The sequence below is a fragment of the Aptenodytes patagonicus genome, chromosome 15 (assembly GCF_965638725.1).
Source record: "Aptenodytes patagonicus chromosome 15, bAptPat1.pri.cur, whole genome shotgun sequence".
Classification (NCBI taxonomy): Eukaryota; Metazoa; Chordata; class Aves; order Sphenisciformes; family Spheniscidae; genus Aptenodytes; species Aptenodytes patagonicus.
The window spans coordinates 6,349,866-6,362,171 of record NC_134963.1 but is presented as its reverse complement, the minus strand read 5'-3'; the positions used below and the strand labels follow the sequence as shown (position 1 = coordinate 6,362,171).

At 42.6% G+C, this 12,306-nt stretch overlaps 1 protein-coding gene across 7 annotated transcripts in view; it reads right to left on the bottom strand.

Moving 5' to 3' along the window:
• The window catches only part of PITPNM2 (phosphatidylinositol transfer protein membrane associated 2), a 142,264-nt gene that overhangs the window by 62,495 nt on the left and 67,463 nt on the right, over positions 1 to 12,306 (bottom strand). For all 7 annotated transcript variants that reach the window (XM_076352574.1, XM_076352579.1, XM_076352578.1 and 4 more), the window contains one exon: positions 10,342 to 10,515. In XM_076352574.1, the coding sequence (XP_076208689.1) occupies positions 10,342 to 10,419 (78 nt within the window). In that variant the 5' untranslated portion in view covers positions 10,420 to 10,515. The remainder of the gene's footprint in view (positions 1 to 10,341; positions 10,516 to 12,306) is intronic.

Sequence of the window (12,306 nt, the reverse complement as noted above, 5' to 3'; positions counted from 1 at the left end):
TTTGACTACGAAAACAAAATGGTGGTTTACTCTAAAAGTACAGTAGAGTGATACTTCCCAAGCTGGTTTTTGCTGGTTTTTTTTTTCTTTTCAAAATGTGTGTGTCAAAGACCTGAAACACTCAGTTCAAATCATATCACCATAATCGGGGCGATACCTGAGCAAAAAGCTTTTTTCAGTGTGAAAGGAGGGAGCAGAGGAGACGGTACTATTCCACTCTTACAGAAGCCAAGAAGGAGAACTTCTGATCAGATCAAAACCAACATAATCTTATCAGCGCATAACATGTTCTAAGAGCAAACAGGAAGTTACATGAACTAAATAAAAAATAAAAATCACCCTTACTGTTATTAATGCAGTAGAGTGCTGAAGTAGAACAGCACACACAACTTCTTGCTGTCAAAGGCTTTTGTGCCACAGTCAGAATAGCTGAGTCCTCTCACATTAAAGATGATGGAATCAACAAGAGAGCACCATTTTGAAGAGGGAGAAAGTAACCTGAAGGCACAGAGCTGCTGGCAGGGCTACGTCTAGTACCCAGATCTTTCAAGCCCCATTTCAGCACCCTAACCATGACGCAGCAGTCTTCTTCATTGGCTTCAGCAGGGGCCTTTACCAAAATACAGCAAAACAGTCCTCAAACAGGGAAGACAGGGAAGCTTCTCTACTCCAGTTTTGCAGGAGTTGAGCACAGTCTTAATGGTTCTATTGGAAAGACAGTATTGAAGGTAGGCAGGAGCTAGGAACCCTGTTACTCCAGGGATGGGTTTTAATAGTACTTCTGAGCCTGCACTTTGTAAGGTACAAACCAGACACAATCCTTGTCAAGTCAGACTGACGGCCCTTCAACAACAAAATGGTTGGAGGACAGTAAGGGACTTGTGAGTTTTGTTCTTGTTACTCAAAGGCAAGGCTTACTATATCTCATCGTGCACAGTTAAGTTGGCACTACTTTAATGGGAAACCAAGTCCAACTGCAATGGGATATCCCATTCTCTCCAGTAACACTATTCGTGCCCTTTCAGAAGTTGTGGACACCACAGGACCATGTTTTTGTTTATACCATGTGCATCACATTATGAATGCAGGCATCTTTAAGCTGCAACGTCTGTTTCCATGGCAATGGGACTGCATCAGCAATCCACTGGGTTTAGTTTAGGCCATCTTCACTCAGGCTTCAGCGCTGCACACAAATCATTACTGTTAACAGCAAACCAAGTGATGTCACTAGTAACCATGGTACCCACAGCTGAGGTTTCCGTGTACCCTTTGCGGTCTAACATGCATCCTTCACGCATGACAATTATTTTAATCCAATTAGTGCTGTTAAAAAAAAAATACATGAAGGGCCAGTATCAATACTTATTTAGCAAAGGAAGGTTAGTTTGAATCAACAAGATAACAATCAGAACACGAGGCTTTACAATAGCACTTTGACTCCTAGCCTCATTGCACTGTACACATAGGAATGACCTGAAACCCTGGGGAGCGCAGAAAGAAATCTGTTCCTCATCTATGGCTTTATAAATAAAGGCAGAAGAGCAGCTGTTTTAAACATCTTCCTTCTAGGTTTGATCAATGGCTGGGCAATGCACAGTGCTTTTTTCCATCTAGGCAATACCCCTTCCCCCAAACACTGGTGCTCCTCCAGCTAAACATAAAACCTGGTCTTAGGTGTTCCTACCATCCAGTCAAAAACAAACAAAAGGAGTCCTAAAATAAGAGAGAGAGTTGTAAAGTGTGTGTGTGGAGAGAAATCAGAAGACTCCCCATCCTGGCAGAAAGGTAGTCATAATGCCATGAAAAGACTGTCACTTTCCAGGCTGCTGTATCAGATGGCCAAAGAGGACAGCTCTATCAATACGGAGACATTTCACAGAGACTTAAGACTTTGCTGACCATGAGCACAGCCTCCTCCGGATCCACTCACTTTACAGATCAACAAACCACGTTCACATCCCTGCCCAACGCTGGGTTTGGAAGCGATGCATTCTCCTGGCAGATCAGAGATCCCAGCAGTGACTCAGTCTCAGCAGGAATGGGGCTGTCCAACACACTGCAGCTGGGGGTTATGCTCAGAGTCACGAGGACAGCCAAGTACCTTTTGCCCTTCCCTCTCACGATAGTCTGGTTTCACTGGGGATATCCAACCACATTAGCTTATTAGGCAGAAGAGTTTGATAGGAACCATAAAGTAGTTAGCATCTATCTTCCCAATCCAGCACTGATTAGCTGCAATTTCCAGGAGGGTTCCCCTTTGGGTCCTTCCCAGCTCTGCAGGGACCTGTCATCTGATCACCTCCCTGCCTGTAGCAGGGATATTATGGGGCTCTTCCCTCAAGTTTACCAAGCAAGAATTGGGACTATCACACAGGAATTGCTGGCCTTTTGACCCATGCTTCAGTCACTGTGTAATGCTGCCTCCAAGGAGATATTAAGCACACAAGAAGAAGAGGATGTCACCCATGAAGGGTCGTCTTGTCATAAAGAAGCACATGTAGAGCTGCTTTCTGACGGGAGGTACGTTAGTGTCCAGGAGATCCCGGGTCTGTTCCTGCTACCCCTTCACTCTCCCGAGAGCTGTTTGAGGTGGGGGTCACAGCCCTTTGCAGCTGCAAGAACCTCCTCCCTCTGGGTTTTCAGCCCAAAATCCTGCAAGACTCCCAGCCAGCAGAAACAGAGCAAAGCTGAGCATGCAGAAGGCCCTGAAGAAGGGACCATTCTCACCCAAGCAAGTGCAGGTTACCTGCACCACATCTGCAGCACCATCATTCTTGGCTGCTTTTCTTGCAAGGTGAAACACATTCCTAAAAAAAGCCCTAAAAGTTAAAGGCAGGACAGGTTGTCAGCAGCAGACTCTCACAAGACAGAGCAGAAACATCCGCAGCATCCATTTGTACAAACGTTGTATGCACTGCATTATTTAGAATCAGGTCTAGATATTAATGAAGCTGTTTGTACAAGACCAGGATATTTTGGGGACAATCAATTGTGCAGGACTATAAATAATTTACAGCATTAAGAGAACCATTCTCATGGCCGCTCATTAATCACTCCGCCTTGCAAAGACACCCAGTCACACTCCTATGGAGCCAGGGCTGGATGTGCCAGAAGCACATGAATTAGGAATCACTTTATTATGGAGACACCTCAAACTTGTTTAGCCCACATGGTCCATCTTTCAAAATGTCTGCTACACTTCCAGCTCAGTATTTCATCTTACCTTGAGTATTTCCCTCCCTGTCTTTAAACAGATTTTTCACTGCATTAACTATTCCACAGACACTGTCTGTGAGAATTACTGTCCCTAGTTTAAAGGGAGGTAAAGCAAGTTGCCCATTATTATATTGTCAGTCAGAGACAAAACTTCAACTCAGGGTGTTTTGGATCAATTCTGATTCTCTGGCTACATCCCTTAGATTTTAGGAACCCAATGCAAGTGTTCACTAACGATAGGCTGTATGCTAAAATACTGGAGGACTGGCTTAAAGAAATCCCCACAGTTCTAATACTTAATTCATTACTTGCCTTCCGGTATTTGAAAAAGTGAGAACCTAATCTGGGTCAACAGTCAAGATTTTGTCCAGAGGTAGACAGGTCAGAAATTTTCTTTCATAAGAATAAAATAAAGAAGGAAAAAGGATTTTTGACAGCCACAAGCTCAGTAGGATTGCCAGTGCTGCATCCTGTATTAAAACCAGTACAAATCTGAAGTTTAAAATATTTTTTGTGTTATAACCTTATCTCAGCTTCAACTCAGTTTTGTTAGAGAGCACGCGAACTGTCAAGGCAACATAGTTCACTACTCTAAAATCAATCTTTTTTTCACCAGGTATGGAACAACAGCCAATTTAAGAACTGCTCCAGGATAACGGCTACAAAACAAGAAAAAAAGTAAATGCAAAAAAGATGTTTGCTATTTCTGTAGCAAATACAGAAATGCTGTATTCCCAAAATGCTAACCCATATGGGTGTCGCTGTCACCTGTGCAAATTAGACCGCAAGTCTGGTAGCACTGAACGTACCTGTACCGCCCTTGTTCTCAAAGCTAAGCAACTGCGAGTGTCTTACTCTCCTCTTTCAAAAGGATGCAAGCCCTCATGATCACAAAGAAAGTCAGAGGAAGAAGAGAGAACGTAGAAGTCACAGGTTTTGAATGCTGCAGCATAGAAATTGGCGGAAAAGCTTCAAACCAGGCTTTTGCTTTTAGACTTGTGAATCTTCCAGGGTCTCTGGAGCTGTCAGCAGCGTCACCTGCTTTTAAAATTAAAGCATATATGTCTATCTGTCCAGATGGCCAAGGCATCTGCAAACGAAACAAAAATAATCAGCCATCCTGTTCTTCAGTGTCCAGAGATGAAGGGTTAGTTTGTTTTCCCCCACTCAATCAATCTTTCACCATCTGCTGAGCCTGCTGGCAATTGCTAAGCGTAGCTAACAGTTTAAGGGACACGACTTTTGCACCCAGATATCAGGACATGGCCTCAAGAATTACCACCACCGAGCACATTTTTTAAGTCTATTCTCAAAGGTGCTGTCTGAGAGCTACACGCAAGTGAAGGAGAAAACAGGACAGGGCAGGGGTCTGGAGACTGAGATGACGGACAAAACCACGATCGTTTGGAAAGGAGGGAAGTGACTCAGGGTCAGCAGTCACGACAGGTGAGTACAGCACACCGCAGATGCTTGGAAACACTCTGATTTTTCAGGGAAGGCAATAAATGCAAAGCCCTGAGGGACTGTAGAAGAGAGGCTCATGTTAAAAGACGAGAAGAGCCCTCAATTCCCAGGATCCTGCCCGAGTTCAGCAGACAGTGCTGAGCAGATGGGTTATCTTTAACAGACTGCCTCAGAGTCCTTCCCCAGCCGTGGACCCTCGAAGTGCTGAATGACAAAGTATTAACGTTATTAACTTACAAGGATGACACAGCATCTTAAAATAAGTCTCATCCTCAAAAGGCAATCACTAGGTCCAGAAGAATATTTTTAAAGTACACTATCTTTGGAGGAAGGTCACAAGTACTCAGAGAAAACTGCATGGAGAGAATGAGGACCGGAGTTATTTACAGCAGAGAAAGTAAGCTATGCACACCGATATAAATATAAGATTTAATAACAAGAGGAATTCTCTCATCTTATGTAAGGGTCAGAAGGGCAACAGTCTCTCGGAATCTCATAGCATATGGAACCACAGTAATGAATGGAATTAAGACGATAAATGGACTGACCTTTGGCTAATAACATACTGATCTTTCTGACAAATGCATTCAGAGCTTGGAATACAGGCTTTTATGAGACAGAGACTTGACATTAAAGTGTGCGTTGTTTCTGGGGTGAGGGTGAGGCGTACAGAAAGGTAGGTTCCCTAAACACACAAGAAAAGGAAGCAAGTCTTACAAGAAAGGATAGCTGTTGAGACACAAGTATGCAGGACACTTAGAAGAGGAAGAATTAAGAGACCCTTTAATAAGATCTATCTAATGCATAAAACAGATAGGAAGGTCCTATCCTTTGTGTCTGACAGGTTTCAAAGTCCTCGCAGAGACAGAAATATTGCACGTGCCTTTGATGTGACGTGCAGAGTCAGAGAAGACATCCAGGACAGAGTCCTCGGTTCAGCATTTCTGCAGGAAGAAAGAAATCCCTACAGATGCTTACAGTTGTCCCTCCATAAATGGTTTGTGCTTCATGAAACTCATTTCAGCACACATCTCTAGTTGCTTTCTGCTTATGTTAGGATAGGAGACTGCAGTTTCCCCAGATCAAACTGCAGCTGTCCCAGTCCTATGGGTGACTCTCAAGGGCGAGTTTATCTAGAGATCTCTCACCCCGGGAAGCAGGACAGACTTTTAAATGTGCGCACAGATTTTAGGAAAAAAATTACACTACAAAACTACTGTCTAGAAAAGAGGTTCAAAGAATGGTTTCACCGTTTTGGAATACTTTGCCTGTTTTATGCACCAGAATAAAACCAGATCACAGTAGGAAGGAAGATCACTGGTTCTGAGCTCAGATATAAAAATTAGTATGTTTTAACTTGGATAGCAAAAGAGACAAAAACTCAGCAATGATGCAAAAAACCCCTTGTGCATACGGAACAGCTAAGACCTAACTGCCCTGCGGCTAATGCAGCAAAGGGCTCCCAACCTGAACACATCGACACCACTGCGTGAGAGGCTTCCCATGAAAATACAGATATTGATAGCCTAAAATTTAATAGAGAAAAACAATCCCATTCAGATCTGCTAGGCTTCAAGCAAGTCAAGGGTACATTAAGCCCTTCGCTGTAATGTAAAATTAACTTATTTATGGAAGAATTTAAGTGCTACTTAAAGTACTAAAACCACTGTCTCTGTAGATAGTATTTCAGAAGCTAGCAGAAAGCAACGCTTAAGAGACTTGTTGCTCCCCTCCCCCAACCCTCAAATTAAAAAAAAAAAAAAAAAAAAATTAAAAAGCAAAGCAGCAGGCCGCTCCCCTGCATTTCTCCAGCCTGGAGAACTTTATAAGAGGAATTACAGAGCAACATGGGCACGCACGCAATGATTTATTGCATGTCTCACCTGCCTAGTGGCACAGAGAACCAATAGAGGTGCTGGATTACGTACTGCACAATTTTAATTCTCCCATCGAGTAAACATAGTAAATATGAGTACTGCCTGTCCCGGTTTAATGGAAGGATCCTTTGCTACTAGGGCGTGATGCTGCTTACATCAAATCTGGTGGAAATTTTCATTAAGACTTCTGAGAAGAAGGAGGGACTGTTCTCTCATGAAAGGAGACGAAAGGACCTTCCACTGCAAAGCAAAAACCTTCATGAAAACATCTTTGAAAAGTGACCACAGTACTACAGTTGAGCCTGAACATCCCTGCCCACACGGCTTTGAGGCACCACTTCCACAGAAAGGGTTCCATGGGCCAGTTGCTTCATCCCTCAGATGAGAAGGTCCTTTCAGAAAACTTTCATTTGGAGGATACTGGAATCTAGGAAAATTATCTGATTGCTCTTAAAAGAGCAATTTTATACCAACTGGTTTGGAGTTTAATGGGGATCTTCACTCGTGAGCGTGGAGTTCAATGAGCGATCAACTTCAAGTACATGCTCAAGGCTTTCTAAAACCCTTGAGGAATAATTGTGACATCTCCTTTTTACACTGTTGGAAAACTGCTTGTTACCGGACCAGGCCAACTAGTGTGTCCAGCAATAACGACACCGTAGTGTACATAACAAATGCCTTTGAAATTAACCTTTTGCTTTTAAGAATCGCTCCTCTCCGTGGGAACCACTTTAAATCATTCTGTTCTACGTTTCAGCCAAAGATTTCTAAGAAATGCCTCTACACTGCTGTTTCATACAGATATCTCAGCTTGTTCCCCTAAGGGGGTTCAACATACAGAACTTGCTTCTCCTGTGGCCTCCTTACACGTTTCAGAGGAAAAATAAAGAGACAGACATGAAGCACTTTCTCATTCTCTGAAAAGAAAGAAGCCATGCTCCCCACTGCTCTCTTCCCAGTGCCTGTCTCAAAGACAAAACCTCTGCTTTTAAATCAAACTGAAGAAAAAGGACATTTGATAACATGGTCTAGGAAAGCTCCCACCGAAGTCAGCAGGAATCTTTCCACCAATTTCAGGAAGAGTTGAAGCAGATCGCTACCAAACACTAAGAAACAGAATATAAACTCCACATTCTACCCTAAGTGGATTTTCTGGTTTTGTTATTTCTTTTTTTCAAATTTGAACTGAGACTAATATTTTCAATAGAAAGCACAGCTAACTTTTCCTCTTGTACTACTTGTACACATAACACAGTAAAGTCACTTGTTTGTCATGCACTTCTCTAGCTCACCTGGATCTTGGGCTATTTATTGAACATATATAAAATTATACATGTTCCTTTTCCGGGTTAAGTAAAGGTGGCCTGTCCACCTTGGTAAAGCCCGGTATTTAATGTCTTTGGCAGGATAGATGACGTGTCGTGACTTCGAGCCCCTTATCATTCCTACATACTATCAATACCCTAATTATCAAGCTTTTGTCGCGCTTGCCCTTTGCACTCTGGGGTCCGGCTCCCGCCTTAGATAGACAGATAGAAAGAGTCAGTTTATTTACAATTCACTGAGTCATACAATTACAATTCATTAATTCATTAAGATCTTAAAATAGTCCGTGCCTGACTGGCAAATATATATACACAATATCTACTGAAGTAAATAACACCCGATTCTATAACCGACAAGCGACCTTCTCCTGTCGGGAACTGGAGAGTCCCAGTTCTTTCAACAACTCGTAGTTGCCTTGATACCACTTTCCACGTGCTCCTAAAGGAAATCCTATAAATTTGATAGTATTGGCATTTGTAATTTCCTGAACTTGATCTTTAAGATGTTAATACTTTTTTACTTTTTCTGCTGCTGCATCGACCAAGGATGTTAATTTACTCTCATACCTAACTGTGATGTCTAGTACAAAAGCCTGATCTCCTTTAACAAGTACCAGGTCCAGTTTAAATAGTTCATTTTGTTCATCTTTCAGCAGCAGCTCTTGGAATACTACACATTCTTTCTCCTTGGCCTCATCCGCCAATAATTCCCATAATTGATTCCCAGCTTACTCCCCTGCTCTGGGTAACTGGAGGGAGATCAGAGACCTGACTTGACACCAGCTATTGCACCTGATCTAAGAGGAAATCTTATTTTGCTGCATATCAATGCACTAGAGAATTAGAGCAGTCTGAAGCAGGGCTGGATGGCAACTCGGAGGTGTAGTTTCTCCAGTAGTTTCCTGGGCCAGTAAACTTCCCCTTGCATGTAAACCCTCATGGCTTATCCAGTCCTTTGACGTTAAGATATGGCCAAAATCACTGTCAAGTGAACAAAGCGGAATCCAGCGTTCTGCATTAATGAAATAAAAATAAATATTTTAACTGCTGAAAGCGAACAGCAAATTTAGCTGCCTGACCAAGTCCTCCACATCTCACAGGAGGCCCCCACAGACACTCCCCAGTTAACGATTCATCCTCCGTTAAATCAGGTGGGCTCCTCCTCCTTAATCAGATCATTCCCCTGTACGCTCTGCTGCTCACTGACAACTTCTGCGTAGCTAATACACTGCTTCCATCAACCAGCTCTTTATTCAAAACAGCTGAGCCAAATTTGGAAGAAAAAGTTGTAACAAAAGAATTACAACAACATTCAAAGCAGCTACAACATCAGGAAAAGATACACAAAAAAGAAGCTACCTAAGAAAAATGTTTACTCATTTATGCTAACATTTAGGTTAAACACACAAAGATGATACATTTGTGTCAGAAAAAGGAATTTGACTGTTATTACTGGAAAACACACACCTACACTGTTTTAATAGTCAAGTCCAAGTGCACGAGTCCTTAAAGGAACACAGTTGGATCGTCGGGGAAGAAATAGGGGGGTTGTGCTTTTGCTTTGGTTTTTGGTTTTTGTTTTGTTTTGTTTTTTTTTTTCTTAATTCATTTTAGGTTTTAAGCCAAAGCAGATTTTTCTAGCATCGCTTCATCCTGCCAGAGAAAGCAGAATTCTACTGCAAATTCAGTGTTAGATGTGTGTTTTGCTCGATGAGCAAAATTAAATTTTATTTAAAGCGTGGGACAATGAAATAACACTTCAGATTCATTTCCTTTTAAAAATGCTCCTGGTTGGATTTCAAACACTGGGAGAACACGGGCACAGAGGATTTGAGTTACAAAAAACCAACATTTTAATTAACTGCTTTATTGAAGACAGGGAATTCAACAAGAATTCCCGTCAGTATTCAGAAGCCTATTAAAAATAATCTAAGTTTTATGCCTAGACTGATTAGTATCTGTTTCATAGTGGTACATACGCAAAGAAATATTACATCTACATTCCCCCCTCTTAAATTCAAAGTTATGCCTTTGGTTTACCCTCTCAAATTTATACTAGACTGTTTCTTCCCAACAAAAGAGCACGAGCCTTTGGTTTGCAGCTGGAACTGGCACGACCAGTAACCACAGCCCAACTGGTAAGCGGTGGCCGCGTAAGCCCTACAGCTTGATCTCTTGCAGGTGGGTACCCACACACTTAGGCTGAGTGCTTCTTTCCATAGGAAGTCTATCCATGAGCCGCTGTCTCCCCAGGTAGGTCAAACAGAGGTGGTCTAATTGACGGACAAGAGGCGGCAAGTCATAAACTGAAGTTTGTATTACTTTTCCTCCCCTGCTCCTTTATAAGCACGCAGCAAACCTCAAATTTAAAACATCTAATTCTGTAGCAATACTCTGCTCTTCCTCACGAAGCCCTGTGTTAGCCTGCACCCATCCGCACGGGCCGAAACATTACTGACCTGTATCATGTACAGCTGCGCAATTCGATATTCTTCCACACTCATCGGAAGAGGAATACGATATTCCTTTATAAGCATTTTGAATACAAAAATATTTTGTCCACTCAGAAACACAATCCAGAAGCTTTTAGTAAAGGCTCCTTAAATAATGGCAAGCAAATGCATTGAGGATCCCTGAAACAGAGTGAGAGAGAAAGACAAAAAAAAGAGAGAAGCAGTTATTTTCCATTCTTATTGGAGAACATCCTATAAAAAAAAACCACGCAAACATCATTTTTTGTAATATCAATAAGCTTAATAGCAGAGAGAAGAATCCCTGGAGTGCTACCAGACCCTTGGTATCAAACTCAACAGAATCTTTTAGAAGAATTTTGATTTGTTTCAGGGGATACCATCAAAGCTATTACCCTCCTGACCTTTGCCACCGTATCAATCAGGCTTTCACGTGCAATAGCATCTCCATGGAGGAGACGTGACAAAAGCCCAAAATGAATAGGCAGACCTTCTGTTGCTAGACAATAAAGTATCTCTCCAATGTCAGCAACACACCAGAGATGCATCCACTCAAATGTATCAGGTTTTATCCTCTCACATTCATTCAGAATCAAAAAAAGGCAATCAGTAGGCTTCCTCGGCCCTCAGTAACACCATGATGAAGAAAGTCATTTGGATTCTAACAATGAAGACAGCAGAAATGTACTTTTCTTCCCTGCTTTATTCTGAATTACTGTCTTGGTAGGATTCCTTCTCTTTCACCTCCAAAAGTAGTCTACAGGCAAAATCCTCCTGCCACTGATGTCAATGCCAGACTCATTTTTACACTCCTGCTGCATAAGAATACAGCCAAAGATCAAACTGCAACGTAAAATAAAAAATCCCATCATACCCCGGCTCGAGGCAATTTAATAAAATTATTGCTTAAGAATACAGGAAATACAGCGTTTACTACATCAAGGGTTAAAGCAGTAACTTTTCAAATATTCTTAAGACTCCCTATGGGCTGCAGATAAAGGCAACAAAATCATGTAAGGAATGATTACAGGGGGGGGCGGTGCGGGACATGCCTGGCGAGGAAGAGAGGACACAAGAAGTGAAGCTGTCTGCTGTCAGGCCAAATCAGCCTCAGCAGGATCTGATGACCACTCTCCCAGCACGCAAAGCACTTGCCTGGTTCTTTATCACCAAAATCCACCTTTCTGCTTGTGCCTGCTTATTGGAAGCCTTCAGATAGAGCTGCTGGAGCAAAAACAGCCCCAAACCCTACACCTGGGGAAAAAACACCCAGAATAAAAACCACCAACTTATCTAGTGGATTAAACCGTGGTCTTGGAACCAGGAAACGACACCACTATCAACAGGCCTCAGTGCTACTCGGTGTTGGCACAGCACTTCAACCTTTTACAAGGTTTAGAGAGGTTAAAACACATGCCCATGGTCACAGAGCAAGCAGAGACAAAATCCAGTATTTATAACCCAGGTCTACCGACTTCTAATCTGCGTAGGACTCAAAGGACACTGCAGCATCTTCACCTCGTATCAGACCTGACCCGCTGCTGAATTTACGCAGGGGCACTGCTCACCACGTCCCAGCCGAAGGGTTTGCCCGACCCAGGCACGCAGCCCCCGCGCCACCATGCTGTTAGCTTGCTTTTGTTTGATTGCCACATTTCTAATTTGGCAGTAAAGCCAATCCATCCTGGACTGACTCTTCTGGAATAGCTATCCATCTGGTGCTGCATCATCTAAACAATTTATTTTCAAATTCAGTTCTCTATTTCATTTTATGGCTGTCAGAGCAATCTGTGTGTGTGTGTGTGGGGGGGTGTTTAAAAAAAAAAAATCTTTGCCATGGCAAACCCCGTAGAGAGTAATTCTGGGAAGACTGCGCTTCCCGACACTGCCGTGCCTATGCACAGAAGTGTGTGCATCCACACGCACGTGCAGGATTTCCTCCATCAGACTAAT